Source organism: Brettanomyces bruxellensis, chromosome 7, assembly GCF_011074885.1.
Source record: "Brettanomyces bruxellensis chromosome 7, complete sequence".
In the NCBI taxonomy this organism is placed as follows: domain Eukaryota; kingdom Fungi; phylum Ascomycota; class Pichiomycetes; order Pichiales; family Pichiaceae; genus Brettanomyces; species Brettanomyces bruxellensis.
Genome location: NC_054688.1, coordinates 1,245,540 through 1,260,435, shown reverse-complemented (window position 1 = coordinate 1,260,435; position 14,896 = coordinate 1,245,540). Strand labels below are relative to the sequence as shown.

At 44.3% G+C, this 14,896-nt stretch overlaps 6 protein-coding genes across 6 annotated transcripts; 3 read left to right on the top strand and 3 right to left on the bottom strand.

Annotated features, from left to right (window-relative positions):
* Positions 1-203: 203 nt before the first annotated feature.
* On the bottom strand, positions 204-2,702 carry BRETT_005018 (uncharacterized protein; the record flags this gene model as incomplete). The annotated part of the gene is made up of 1 exon (XM_041283503.1): positions 204-2,702. The coding sequence occupies one exon, from the start codon at positions 2,700-2,702 to the stop codon at positions 204-206; it is 2,499 nt and encodes an 832-aa protein (XP_041136855.1).
* Positions 2,703-3,213: 511 nt separating this feature from the next.
* BRETT_005017 (uncharacterized protein) lies at positions 3,214-4,335 on the bottom strand (the record flags this gene model as incomplete). The annotated part of the gene is made up of 1 exon (XM_041283502.1): positions 3,214-4,335. The coding sequence occupies one exon, from the start codon at positions 4,333-4,335 to the stop codon at positions 3,214-3,216; it is 1,122 nt and encodes a 373-aa protein (XP_041136854.1).
* Positions 4,336-6,200: 1,865 nt separating this feature from the next.
* On the top strand, positions 6,201-8,366 carry BRETT_005016 (uncharacterized protein; the record flags this gene model as incomplete). Its single annotated transcript, XM_041283501.1, has 1 exon — positions 6,201-8,366. The coding sequence occupies one exon, from the start codon at positions 6,201-6,203 to the stop codon at positions 8,364-8,366; it is 2,166 nt and encodes a 721-aa protein (XP_041136853.1).
* Positions 8,367-8,634: 268 nt separating this feature from the next.
* On the bottom strand, positions 8,635-9,357 carry BRETT_005015 (uncharacterized protein; the record flags this gene model as incomplete). Its single annotated transcript, XM_041283500.1, has 1 exon — positions 8,635-9,357. One exon carries the CDS (start codon positions 9,355-9,357, stop codon positions 8,635-8,637), a length of 723 nt encoding a protein of 240 aa, XP_041136852.1.
* A 1,292-nt stretch (positions 9,358-10,649) lies between these two features.
* On the top strand, positions 10,650-11,864 carry BRETT_005014 (uncharacterized protein; the record flags this gene model as incomplete). Its single annotated transcript, XM_041283499.1, has 1 exon — positions 10,650-11,864. One exon carries the CDS (start codon positions 10,650-10,652, stop codon positions 11,862-11,864), a length of 1,215 nt encoding a protein of 404 aa, XP_041136851.1.
* A 1,007-nt stretch (positions 11,865-12,871) lies between these two features.
* Positions 12,872-13,603, top strand: BRETT_005013 (uncharacterized protein; the record flags this gene model as incomplete). Its single annotated transcript, XM_041283498.1, has 1 exon — positions 12,872-13,603. One exon carries the CDS (start codon positions 12,872-12,874, stop codon positions 13,601-13,603), a length of 732 nt encoding a protein of 243 aa, XP_041136850.1.
* Positions 13,604-14,896: the final 1,293 nt, after the last annotated feature.

Genomic DNA, 14,896 nt, shown 5'->3' with positions numbered 1-14,896 from the left:
AAGAATGCGATAAGAGATGAAAAAAAAGGAAATAAAAAAATAAAAATGTAGAGAAAAGATGAGATGAGATTAGAGAGAAAAAAAAATTTAAAATAAAATAATTTCCGAGGATTAAAAAAATACCAAAAAATACCAAATACCCCAGCGCTTGCAGGCATACATATTTCTATTCGTTCCCACTAAACACAAATACACATCAGCATCTAATCCTTACTGTCTATCTCCAAGCTCTCGGCCTGGACCTCATCCTGATGGCGCCCAAGAACATCAACATCCTCGTCAACGTCATCTTCGACGTCCTCAAGTTCATCATTGTCGTCATTTTCGTCATTGTCACTTGCAAGATTTTTGAAGATGGATTCTTCAGGCATGTGTCTCATTTCACGCTCCGACCTGAACAGCGGGCCAATTTTCTGAATCCACTTGGCCCGCTTGGCTAAAAGACCCTGGAAAGAGGCACTGGTCACCAAGTGATTGGTGCTTTGATCATCTTTGGCGATGTTTTCACGCTCTTTATGGTGGCCACCTCTTTTCCTGCTTTTTCGAGGATTAACGTTGAGCCGGCGGCGATAATGCTGCTCGACCTGCTTATTTAAGTCCTCGAGAACGGTCATATACTCCTGCCAGGCAATTTGCTCCTCGACCATCGGTGCCAAAACACGCTTCTTGTGATTATTCCGCCTCTGCACCGCCTTCAACTGCTTTTGCAACTGCCTCATTTCCCGGCAAACTTCGTCATCCTCCTTTTTTTCGCACCAGTCCTGGTCAAAGCCCGGGTCCCCGAGTATCTGCTGCACGTTCATGTAAACGCCGATGTACTTGAGCTCCCGCTTCAATCGTGTGTCCAACGTGCTGTAGTCCGGGCTGTGCAGATCGACGATCGACCTGGCCGACGCGTCGATTTTCGCTCTCTCGTCCCCCTCGTCATCCTCATCCTCATCATCACCAGCTTCCGCCTCTCCGGGTAACCGGGCAGCACTGCCCTCCGGGTAATCGTCTGCGTCATCGGTGTCGAAACTGTCGTTGGCACCGGCGACATTTTCCCGCTTTCGGTAAAAGGACTCTTCTGGAACTAATGCAGAGAGGATTCTAGAAGTCAAAGGCCCGCATGATACTGCATGCTCGCCTTCCACGCACGCATTCGAGAGCTTTGCGGCATCACCCACTGCAGCTGTCAGCTGCTGCATGTGCGTGTGCATGCGTTTCTCGCACAGCTTGCGTGCCTTTTCCACAAAATGCACGTGTGTACTGCCACGCACATTTCCGTATTCGGCATCGCCAAGCCCCGGTTTGCCCGATTCAGCAGCCAGCCGGTCTTCCTCCTTCCAAACTTCCGCGTATCCGGGACCCAATGCCGGTATCGAGAAGGGCTCCTTGCGGAAATCGTACCCGCGACTCACATGGTTGCCCAAAACGGCCCTTTGCCGCAGGAAACTCACATCTTCCTCCGTGAAATTCCGAAAAAACGGCTCCACGTAGTTTTCGAACGATGTGAACGGCACCTGGCTCGTCGGCCGATTCACCGACAGGTCCTTTGTTGGGATTTCCCCTGCTAAGTAGCTCTTAAGGTCAGATTCCGGGTAATCTGCCACTGCTAGTTTCTTCTTCATGTATTCTCTTTCCGTGCTTGATTCAGCTCTTGCCTTCTCATCATCGTACATCCCCAGCTGCTCCAATGTCGGCTTCAACAGCTTCTTGATGTCAAAGTCCGGTGCCGGCTTTGAGGCATACGCAGAAGCCAAAAATCCTTCTTCTGCCTCGTTTTCCTCGTTTTCCTCATTTTCCTTCTCCAGTTTCACTTCCACCGCCGTGTTTTCCCCCGGAACAGCTGCCGGAGCCTCCGCCACGCCTTCTATGCTTATATCGTCCTCGTCTGACTCATCCGACTCCGCTATTGCCGGAGTTATCTCACGCCTTTTGCCGTTTGCAGTAACAATTATGCTTCTCCGACGATGCGGCTTCACTTTCACCGCTCCGCTCTCCTCATCCTCCTCCAGCACATCCGCCTTACGTCGCTGTATCCGAATTGTACCCGAGCCGGTCTCACCCCCGCTTATTTTGATGATCGTGTGTGTCGGTCTCTCCTCATCGGACCCGCGCATCCTTACACCACTTGGCTCATCCTCCCCCTCCAGCTCGATTTCCTTCTCCCGCTGCTTGATCTGGCTCTCAAACCCGGCACTGCAGTATCGCTGCAACACCTGCTTGTCCCTTTTCACGCCCTCATCGATCTGCTTCAATAATTCTGCCATCATACTTTCCACTTTTTCTAGTTTTTCTCTTCGCGGCACTTTGTAGATCGCATCGCCTTTAAGCAGCCCCACCTTCTCATCATACTCGAGGTCCAACAATCCTAAAACAGCCTTCAATGTGCTTGCCGGCTGCTGTTTCCCTTCCTCTTCTGTGCCTTCTTCTTCCTCAATATCACTTTTCGCATCTTTATTCGGCACATTTCCTGTTTCTTCGTCTTCTGACGCCCCATCCTCCTTCATATCATCGTCTGCCTCAGCCTCATCATCCCCTTTTTGACCTCCCGCATCTGCTGCATTGCCCTCTGCTGCTGCTACAGAGACCGATGCCTCCATTTCCTTTTTAACTTGTATCTTATCGCCTGATTCTCTGGATCGACTTCTTGCCATGTATCTGGAGCTTCTTTTGGAATTGCGACCTCTTCGACTCCGCCCGTATGTTCTGGCCCCCATGGTGCATATAGATATCGCCGGTTTGCTTGCAAATATATGTTTTTCTGCGTGTTGTCGCTTGGTCGTCGGCTGAAAAATATTACTGATAGATAAATAAAACGAGATAAATGGAAATAGAAAAAAAAAGCTTACTCGAGAAAAATAAAAAAATAATTAAAATAATTGAAATAATTAAAATAATTAAAATAAAAAAAATAAAAAAAAAATACTCCATATCATAATTGCACACCTCGCGTCTTTCTCTCCAATCCTGTCTCTCTCTAAATTCCATATAAACCACCCCATAATGAATACTCCACGAAATGAATAAAAGTACAATCAGCCAATTTGCTCCACACACACACACAAACAAATATCAGCATACAAACCTCTGCTCAGCCTAAAAATTCCCTCCTAAAAGCATACATATACGTATATCTGGTGTACGGATGCGCACGCGCGATGGCCCTGCGTCATATTAAATATATTTACTTGTCGAATAATCTATGTACAGTCAGTTGAACTATTACAGTCACTCAAAAGGCAGTAAGGTCTTCAATTCGACCCTCCGGTCCTCCGGGTGTATTGGTCTTTCCCACTGCTCCGGGAATTTGTACTGCTTTTTGTTTCTGTGCTGCTTTTTCTTATTTCTCTTGTCCACAGGCCTTGTATCCAAAGGAACATCTGCAAACTCTTGAGGATCGGCTTTCGACTCCGAAATCAAGTTGTTTAGGATATCCGAGAGGTACGAAGCGTTCTGTGCAGGTTCCAAAAACCCGTCGGAGCTAATTCGAAGAATATCTGTTGTGTAATCGTACCTCGGGCCAGCAAGAAGCTTTAATTTGTGAGATTCCAACTCAGCAAGCTGCAAGTTCTTCACTTTGACAATCATTACAACTTTCCGGGAAGCTGGATTCTTCTCTCCCAAGTATGAAGTGTATCTCAAGACAATGGGCTTGTCTGTTTCGGACGGATGGACGTATTTCTCCCTGAGTTTTGCCAATGCCGGTAACTCGTATGCTGCTTTTCTGTTAAAGTCTAGCTGCTCGTGAAAATCACGAAGAATGTCTTGAGCTTTTGTTGGAAGTTCGTCATTCTCATTCTGCTCATACGAATCTTCCATGAACTCACCCTCAGTCATGTAGTTCTCGTAGTCTGTCTCGATATCAGAGTCAAACTGTTGCGATTCCGGTTCGTAGTACACCTTTTGAATAAATGCAGCTTCTGCAGGATCGTGAGCTGTTGACAAAAGCGCCTCCAATTCGTCCTTGTTGTGCTTGAAGTTCTTACCCAGGTTCACCACCCTGCGCCTATGTAACCGTACGATCATCTCATCTGGAAGTCCTTTCCACAAATCAGGCCTGTTGATCAAAAATGCATCATTGAGCTTTTCACCTGCAGCTTTTGCTGCTTTTCTCAACTTTCTGTCCACTCTGTTCAATGACCACTCTAAGGGCTCTTCTCCGCTTGTAACTGCATCTTTTTCGCTTGATTTCTGCTCAGATGTGCCCTTCTTTTGCTCATTTGTTGTCTTTTCTGCTGCAAACTTGGCACTGCTGAAACTTATACTTCTTGTATTATGTGCAGACAGTCCCGTTATTTGTCTTTTTGCCGCATTTCGTAAAGACGCCGCCACTCTCAAGCTTCTAAACATTTTCTGCTGCCAATTGTTGTGTATATATTACGTGTTTTTTCGTTTGTACTAAGTAATAAAGTGTTGCAGGTGATCTCAGAGTATAAAGCTTCGCAGGGATAAAAAAAAAAAAATAGAAAATAACTAACTACCTAAAGCGTACGAAAACGAAATTCTGAAAAAAAGCACTTTACATAAAATCGTCCACGGACATAAATGCCCATAGTTGTGCACTATACGTTTCAGTGCTACCTACTTTGTGTAATTAGCATATAAAATAGGTGTTTGATGCTATCCTATGGTACTTGTAGCACTCGTGTTATCTTATCTTACTTACGCTACTATCTTATCTTACTTACATTACCATCTTATCCTACTTACGCTGCTATCTTATCTTACTTACGCTGCTATCTTATCTTACTTATGGTACTTGTGCTATCTTATGCTGTTTATGCTACTTATGCTGTATGACTTTTCATGCCATACCAAAATCCAGCATAATATAATAGCCAAATAAAATTTGCGGTAAAATCCAAGTAGTAAATAATACATTCAGTACTAAAATATTCGTGCAATTCTATCCAAGCGTTAATTAAACTTTTACTGTTTAGGTTTGTAAGTGGAATGAAATTTCGTCCTTCACTTAGACAAATTTTTTCGTGCTTCCCCACCAATAGAAATGAACAATAGTGCTTTCTGAAATCCCAAAAAGAGTGAAGAGAGAAAAAGAGAGGAAAAACGTAGCATTTTTGCATTTTCATTCTTGCATCTGTTTTTCTTACTTGATAATTTTTCTTTGCTGGACCCAAGAGAAAAGGGTTGTTTCTTAGAGTACTATTTTGAATAAATCCGGAGGAATCTCTATGGATATTAGCAAGAAATTCAAAAGATGTAGTGGTAGATAGTAATTGAAAGTTTGCATCTTAGAAGCCTTGGTAAAATTCCCAAAATAAGCGCCTGAACAGATAGTATGGAAATATTTATCATTGTTCATTAGCAAAAAATGCCGTAGAGAAGAGGTGGGAAAACGGGATGAGTCCTTATGCTTTGGATTTACATGAGCAGTGTATTGGAGTAAGTATGGTATTTAGTAAGCGTATTAATTTAGCGTTGTTTGCTTTATTTTACTTTATCCGTTTGCATACCCAATTCATTTGTTCGTTTTGTTGATTAATTTGTTCATTTAATTAATTTTATTTGTTCTTTTTGTTAATTTATTTGTCCGTTTTGTTCATTTATTTGTCCGTTTTGTTCATTTATTTGTCCGTTTTGTTCATTTCGTTCATTCTATTTATTCATTTGGTTAATTTATTTGTCTGTTTTGTTCATTCTATTTATTCGTTTTACCTCGTTATTTACTCTCTGGCAAACCCACACTCCACCTCTTATCGGTTCATATGGATTAGGTAAGCGGCAGCGGTCTTTGCACTCATTCCATACTGGTGAGATTATTGGCGGCAAGTGCAATACATAAATAATACACAACGAGTGGTATTTTTTTCATTCGGGAGTTACCAGATTATTTTTTCCCCCCTTCATAATTTGATATTGTCAGTGCAATTTCCCTTTTTTTCTCATTGATTTTTTTTTTTTCTTGGATTCTACTTTTTTCTGGGTTTTGTTTTTTTCTTGGGTTTTATTTTTTTTTTCTCGATCTTGTTTCCTCCATTAGTTTGTACTCCTTTCGATAACACGGTTAGTATTTCATCCAAGTACCTGTTCAGTATAGGCGAAATTAAGCAGGCATAGGCGTATATACGAGCAACTTAAAAGCATATACACGTGAGCAAGAGAACAACAGAAAGATCAGGTAGAAAGGAAATTGGGAAAAAAATAGGAGTGAAAAAAAAAAAAATAATAATTTAAATACAATAAATAAAATCAAGATGCAAATCCTTGACTCGCTCAAGGTGGACTCAGCAGACAAACTGCAGGACGAGGAATTTATCAGAGGGCTGGACTCTGCAAAGGTGATCTCGAAGCTTCTACTGTCGGTGTACACGCTTGAAGGCGAAGTGAGCAAGTTGAAAGACCAAGTTGGCGAATATGGGCGGTTGAACAAACTATTGGACTTGGAGGATGTTTCTTCGGCAGAAACGGGCAAGACCAAGCCGGAGCCCACTACGGTGCAAGGGATAACGTTGGGTGAGGGAGGCAGCAGCGGAGTTGGGTCTGGAAATGGCAGTTTTGCCCCCAATGGGCGTATTCCAGTGGGATTCACGCCCATGTACGGGTCGCCGGTCATTTCAGGCGACCAGGTGGCACCAGGGGACTCAGAAGGCGAAGAGAGTGACACGGGGGCGTTACAGCAGCGGTTTGTGAGGCCGTGGCCAGAAGTCACGCTTAATCAGCTGGCTTCAAGGTTCAAAATCCCCCGTGATCTGCTTTCTAAGACGGCCAAACGGCTCGGGGCGTCCAAGGAGCTGGATGACAGCAACTTGAAGCCGATCCGGGCGGCGGACATTGATGGGAGGGCCCGCCGTGGGGCCGTGGGCCGCCCCCGGAAGCACCCTGGCCGCCCTGGTAGGCCACACCGGGGGCCAGGCCGGCCTAGGAAGAGCCGCAGTCGGTCGCCCGCCGTGCAGCCCGGCCGGGGGGACCGCAGTGAGCTACGCGGGGTGCCCGGTGGAGAACCCCGTGGCGTTAAGCGGGAGCCCGGTGCACCCGCCACCGCGGACCGCGCCCCGGACTCAAAAAAGTCACGCCTGCCGTCCGTGTCCACCCTCAACTACTCCGTGACACGTGACCTGAAGTACAAGTGCGATTCATGCGGCGAAATTTTTCATAATTATATGCAGCTCTACTGGCACAAACGCAGTGAACACCCGCACGAGCTCGTGGGAGAGGCCGCCGACGCGTCGGTCGCGTCGGCCAACGGGTCGATCAGCGCGTCATTCACTCCCGGTGCACCGTTTAGGTCGAGCAGCGACGCGTCGATCGACGCGCGTCCGCAGCCCGTTTCCCGTGGCCGCCCCATCGGCATCTCCATTGGCGGCGGATCGCTCACGCCGTACTACAGTCGGAGTCCGGACGGCAGCTACTCGTGTTCACTATGTAGGAGAAAGCCGTTTACGTCGTATCACGGCATATATGCCCATTTGAGGTCGGTGCACTATGATGCGGAGACCGATCGGTACTGGAAGGATGGTCCAAGGCACAGTGAGGCTGAGAGGGGTGATGAGAGTGATAGAGATGAAGGAGTGGCTGCAAGTGATGGAAATATTGGAAATGATGGAAGTACTGCAAGTGAAGGAAATATTGGAAATGATGGAAGTACTACGAATGATGGAAATATTGAAAACGTTAGAAGTGTTAGAAATGTTGGAAATATTGGAAATGTTAGAAGTGTTGGAAATGTTGGAAGTACTGCAAATGAAGGAGGTGATGGAAATAGTGGAAGTACTGCAAATGTTGAAGTTGAGGGTACTCCAAATGCAGGTACTGCAAATGTTGGAAGTGATGCAAGTACTGCAGTCGCCACAACTGAAAGTACGCAAGGTACTGGAAGTAATGGAAATATTGGAAGGGCTGCAATTACTAATGGTACTGTAAATGATGAAATAAAGGGTACTACAAATACGGAAATTAGGGATACTACAAATACGGAAGTTAGGGATACTACAAATACGGAAGTTAAGGGTACTGAACCTCCAAGTCAAAACGAACATCATGCAAACTCTCATACGGCAAATATTCAAGTTGCCGTAAAGCATGAAACTGTTCGGGATATTCCTTTGGAAGACATTCATACCCTAAATACTCATCCTGGCTCTCACCCACCAAGTCATCCCTCGCAAAACTCCAATGCTAACTCATTCTCTTCCTTCTCGGGTGTACTAAACCCCGATACCTCCAAAATTTCACAATCAGCACCTCAGCAAACCCAGAACTTGCCGGCCAACACACCCCACATCAATAATGGCTCTGATTCAACATCTTTTCCCTCATCCATAACTGCAACCGCAGTCTCTGATTCGCTCAGCTCGCCTCCTGATGCCACAGCTGTCAAATCTAGACTCCAGTCTGATCTCAAAGATGTCTTTAAGGCCTAGACACACGTTTGCTGCCAAAAAATTGCTTCGATAAATAAAGCTAGAGGTGTACGGTTGCCATGCTCCCTTACACACATACATACACACATAATCTTGTCTTCTCTTTGTTCCCCTTCTACTTTTGTACACTTACCTACCTTGAATAAACCAAATCGTTATATGTTATATGCCAATACGATAAAAGTACACTGTCCGCCCGCTAAAGTACACATCCTTACACATAAATTTCACGATGCCCCTCCCTTCTCTTGCTTCCTTTTTTTTTTCTTTAATCATGTCTTTTCTTCTTGTGCTTCTTGCCTCCCTCCGGCTCGCCCGATCTCTTCTTCGAGATCGAGTTTGGTGCAAGGATGACGTTTTTGCGCTTCGGAGCGGTGTAAGGTTGTCCCGTCGCCTTAGCCAAGTTGTATTTCTTCATTTCTGCCTCGTATCTTTTTTTCTGATCCTCGTACAACTCCTTCCATCCGAGTTTCTCCTCCGCAGAAAGCGCCTTCCAGCGCTTCGACGTCTCCTGCGCAATCTGCGGCTGCGAAAGCGACTCGTCCCCGTTCTCCATGCGCTCCTTGATGATTACGTCCCGCATGAAGTTCGAGTACAGGAAGAATGAAGTCAATGGCTTTTTAGGCGCATTCGGGTCTCTTTTCTTCTTTTTCTTTTGTTGTGGCTCCGCACCCGCTGCGCCAGCCGATCCCACAAGCGCATCCTGCTGCCTTTGCTGCATCTGTTGCTGTAGCTGCTGCATCTGCTGCTGCATCTGCTGCGTCATCTGCTGCTGCGGCTGCGGCGCAAGCAAGCTTGGGTCAAAAACAGGCGGTGCGCTGTACTGCGGCTTTGCGTCCACAACGTTGAAAAAGTCAACCGCAGCTTTTGATGCCTCATTTGCCGCTTTCGAAAGCTCGAATAATGATGCAATTAACTGCACAAATGCCGACGTTGATGTTGGCTGGTTGTTAGTATTATCGTTTCCACTGTTGTTATTTCTTTGCGCCATGTCTTTTTTTGTAAAAATCCCTTTTTTTCAATTTCTTGCCAACTCGGGTCTGCGCGATACAATTCTGTCCCTTGATAAAATATTTGGCGCATTGCACGTGGCGCACCAAGAACGCGATTTTTTTTTTCGTTCACGGGCGAACCACCCCACTATTTATATAGCGTTGCGGGTGCGCGCGCTCGTGTCCGCGGGAAAGTAATTTTTTACTTCCTGGTGTATTGTGTTTCCCACCGACTTTGAACCCGCATGCCCGCAAGCGCGCGCTCCGCTTCGAAGTTTGCCAAAAGACGGCTAGCGCACTTCCCATAATTTGCAATTTTTCTTTCATACTTACTGAATCTTTTACCGCCTTGAACTCATCTTTCGAGGATCCATTTGCACGCCCTGTTAGGCTCTCCTGGAGAAATGCTAGTTGTTCGAACATTGTCAGTGTGGCCTTAGTGTTGCGCTTTGCTAAATGGGCGCCGCTGGGATGCGCCCGCATGTTGCCAACCGCAAGCGCTCCAACTCGGCGCGCGGATCCATCTATTTAAGAACAAAAAAAAAAAAAAAAAACTTACTTGTTCCCTGGTCTTACTGGGCTTTCCCACCGCCTTCTATATGCGGAATCCCATTGGCCAGCCGCCGCAAACGCGCAAGGCCCGATCTTGTATTGGGAAAAAAGCATGCGCAGCCCAGGGGCACAACGGAAAAATGTAAACGATAAAAAAATGAAATTATCCAAAGAGGAGGCGGATCCCTCGGCTTGTCTCCTTTGTTGTTCCCTTCTAGTAATTTACACGCCGTCCCGGGGGTACTCTGTTGTTTTCCTTTTGTTTTCGTTCTTCATTTTGTCCCTTGATTATATTATACTAACTTTTGGGATATGTTTTGTGATATCTTTCTGGCACATCACTTAATCACCCTATTATTTTATAATATCATTTTATCATATCCTTTTATTCCTTTGCATTTTATCGTCTTATCATCTATCGCTTCATTATTTTTCCGTCTTTCCTCTTATTAATCTTACTGAGCTGTGTTGACCTGCCCGATATTTTCGTCGATCCCCTCAGCCACAATTTTTCCCAGCCTTACTTTTGCACGCATCCTTGCACCGTGCAGACCACAAGCACATTTTCGCATATTCTCGCATAATCTTGGAACAACAATTTTCAGCTCTCCACACTTTTAGACGCCTCAACAGTTCACACCTAATTTTTGTTTCTTCTCTTCTGGTAGTCGCTCAAAGAAGAATTAAAAGCGATTCAACACTAGTACAGTCTACATTTTCCCACTTTTCATGTTGTGATATGTCTTCTATAGATAATTCAGCCGCCTCTACCAGAACGGCATGTTTTACATCGTGTGAAAATACAGGAAAATGTGCATCTTCCAAGAGTGAAAATCCCTCTGATGATGCCACCGTCAGTTCTAGTTTTGGCTACTGGCGTGTTCTGCTGAAAAAATGCAGCGAATGGTTGGTATTCATACCCTCAAAGTCATCATTCTTGCCTAATAGTGCATCGAGTGCCTCAAGTGACAAATCCCACAATTACGAGTTCATGAAGCAGTCAAACTACATATTCTTGTGCGGGGGCCATCTCCGCACGACGAGAATAGTAAGGCCCAATTTCACAAGTTACGGACCGAAGTTTTCGATGCTGCCATTCACAATTTTAGCAGTTACATTTCCAATAGTGCTCTATTTGGTGTTTGAGGCAGCCTGGCTGTGGAATCACGTGTCCCCAGCAGTGGTAGTAGTCTTCTGCTACTGCTGGTGTGTGCTTATGAACTGTCTTTTACGTGCTGCACTCATGGACCCCGGGGTTTTGCCGAAAAATGTTCATCTGGTTGATAATGTAGCGAAAAATGGCCTTCCGGAGGAATACCACTCGTGGATACAGATGCCGGGGCCCAGAATGGTGCATGATGCAAAGAAACCAGATGCCAAGAAAACTCCTGACCCCGTTTCGACACCCGTTTATGCCAAATATTGCAACTCCTGCTTCATTTGGAGACCTGCACGCGCATCTCATTGCTCAAGATGCAATGTTTGCATCGCCAATCTTGACCACCATTGTCCGTGGCTTTCCAACTGTGTTGGCCAACGCAATCATTGCTACTTTATTGGTTTCCTCGTGTTCGCGTGCATCGAATGCTCATTTCTTGCCGCTTCCAGTTTCTATATTGTAGCTGTTAAGTCTGCAAATCGTGCACGGATGTCGTTATTCCTCGGAATATTTGCCTGTCTTGGGCTTCTCTACCCTCTCCTACTCCTCATCTCGCATCTCTTGCTTGGATTCTTTGGCATTACCACTCGAGAATATCTAAATACCGAACGGCATAGTGGAAATAGCCATTTTAAGGATCTTTGTCTCAGTCCATTCAATTTGGGAAGCCCTACAACTAATTTTTACCACCAATGGTTTCGTCCAAGAGGAGCATCCAACTTCCGTGTTCTTTCAAGGCGCAGACTTGATGACGGACGCCTGGATCAGGTAGTAATAGGTGGTTTGGATGTCTGAAACTGTTTTCTTTTTGTGCTTTAGTTACGTTTCTAATATTTTACAATTTACGCCTTCTTTCATCCATTTCAGCAGACTCTGGCTGTCTCTTTCTCTCGCTTACGCATGCATTACGTCTCATTCGTTTTTTCCCGGGATGTTCGTTGCTTCTTCATCCCTCATAAATACAATATTCAACCTCCCAGTTCTGTCTTCGTGCACATCTGTACACCATATTCCGTAAAAGCTCTAGGCTTGGTACCCCCACACCGGTCTGCATGTGCAAATCTAACATGCATGCCGGACAGTGGGGTTTCGCGCTTTGGTTCGCCCATCCCGTAATAATGAAAACTTTGCATCCGTTGAATTCAAAGGGCAACTGGCACTGGGACGCATTGTTCTTCCACCAACGTTTATTCAAAATTTTTCTCTTTTGCAATTTCAATTTAATCACTCCCCCAGTTATTTAGTTTATTTCAATTTATTTTTTTTCGAATGGCGCAAGATCAAACGGGGAACATTACCAGATGTGTAAAAGAAAATTTAGATAAATTATTTAATTTTACGATTTATTCATGTATCTTCACATTCGCTAGTAGTTTCTATTTACTTATCGTCACTTTATCTTAATATTAGGTTATCGTGCTGTGGTGTGGTTTTCTTTGATTTGCTGACTAACGTGGATCTTGCTCGCTAGAATTAAGGTTAAAAAAGTTTCCGGCCGGAATCAATTTCTTGTGCCGCTAAAATTTTTATCAGCTTTCGTTTCAATACTTGCATCCGAAGTCGTTGCATTCTAGAATATACTTTCTTGTTGTTTTTACAGCAAGTTGGCAAACGTCATCTGTCACAAACTGGCATTAGATTTAGGTGGTAGTTTGGCCGGTATTGCTGCTGGTGTTCATTGGTCTATTTAAATTCAAAAGGAACACTCAGAAAAGAATCAGAAAAGACTTAGTGCTGAAATTTGTCCAGAAATATCACAAACTGAGGTTTACATAACCTATCACAACCTCACATATCCAAGCATGAAGTTCTTCAAATCCGAACAAACCTTTGATTATCCATGGGAGCAAGTGAGTGCGGCCAACTGGCAAAAGTATCCAAATAAGATTTCTACACATGTCAAATCGGTTGATGTTTTACGGAGAGAGTTCGACCCTGTCAGGCAGACTTTAACATCCGAGAGATTGATTGGATGCGCACAGAATATCCCGAGATGGCTTTCCTTTCTCACTGGAGGTATTAACAAGTCATATGTCAGAGAAGTGTCGGTTGTAGATCTTAAAAACCGCAAATTAACGATGAAGTCTTGCAACCTGACCTGGGGAAGTGTGCTGAAAGTGTGGGAAACTGTTACATACTCCCCAGATCCCAAAAATCCTCTATGCAGCACTAAATTTGAGCAGGAGGCCGAGATTCAGGCTTCTCTTCATTGCCAAATAGGTGATAAGATCGAGCAGTGGAGTGTGGATAGGTTTGGCCAAAACGCAAAAAAGGGAAAGGTTGGTTTTGACTCCGTGTTGGAGAAGTTGGATCCCGTCTGGAACGAGAAATTTAACGATTTATCTGGTAAGACCAGTAAGTTGTTCGACCAAATGAACTCAAGAACTACTTCTGTTTTGAAAGAGTTGAATGACCGTGCCGACTCCGTGATAAAGGAGCTTAGTGATAGAAAGGAGTGTGCTCTACAAGATGTTAATGGACGGGGTCAAAGTGCTGTTAATCAGCTTAGGGATTCGATTCTCCACAAGAACTGAGATGAGAAGTTCTTGCTATTTATTCAAATGAGTTCCTATTCCAACTTCTTTGATGCTTATTCAGCACCGTTATACTGTCTATATATGTCCCTAACCACACAACGTGAACTCAGACATCGCTCAATTGCATTTCTGAATCTTTTTTTTTAAGCTTGCATTCTATTCAAGTTTTTTTTAACTGCGCCACAGCTTTGGTATTTCTCTCTGTTTTTGCTTTACCGTTTTTTCCCATTCTTCTTCTCCAACCATGCTGCGCCACACGGCTTTTTCCCCTTGCATTTTTATCGCCGCCACAAGCATCAGACCATTCTCCTGATATGGAACTTGGCGTCTATTTCCGCATTCGAATCTCCCGCTCTTGTCTATATACATAAATACATATAAAGCTTTCTTCTCTGTGTAAAGTTACCGCGTCTATTTCAATTCAACACTAACTGGTTATTCTATTCGATTTAATTGCTTTGTGTGTTTCTCTCTTTTCACAGCCACACATCCACTTTGCCTTTTTTTCGCACCCCATGGTACTTCAATTCCCGTGGCGCATATGTTCATGTTTATATTTTTCCTGTTCCGGCGAGTGCTTGCACATTTTTTCCCAATTAGTAGACACGCGTAATCTGATGTAATCCAGATATTTTCACTGTTTCCATCAGTTTTTCGTGATTACAACATGCCCATACTTCAATTACATTCCAAAGCCAGAAGGGGACCCAACAGCAAAAAATTCCCAGCATAGTAAGGCCAAATTGTTTGGGAATGCTGGCGTTAAGTGTCCCATAATAACAGTACTGTATCGAGACCAGAGGTGACGCATATGCACTTGTGCTTCTGAGCGCTACTTTTTTCTTGGTCTTGCCTATTTGTCCCAAAAACTTTTCTCCCATATTTACCTGTCTATTTATTCCTCACTATTTTCTTTCCGCCTAATTCGGCATACATGCTCCTATTTTATTTTTTTTTTTTTCCTTTATTTTCCTTTCTCCTCGTATTTCCATTTAACGTTTTTTACTCAACATCTTTTCTCTTCACCTTGAACTATTTCACTTTTCCCAGTTCACATCTTTCCAGTTTCCAATACGGTATTGACAGTGATAGGCCCAACGGCACACTTTGTAATCCCGTTGGTATTAGATCCCATTCACAGTTGAATTTTCTTCCGTTGTTTACCTCAAGAGATAGGAACTGAGAACTTGAAGAAAAAAGTATTATCCTACAAGAGCAAAAAAGGCAGACCACAAGCCCCCTCCATTTTCCCATTACAGCGTCTATTATATATCATAAAGAAGTGGCAAA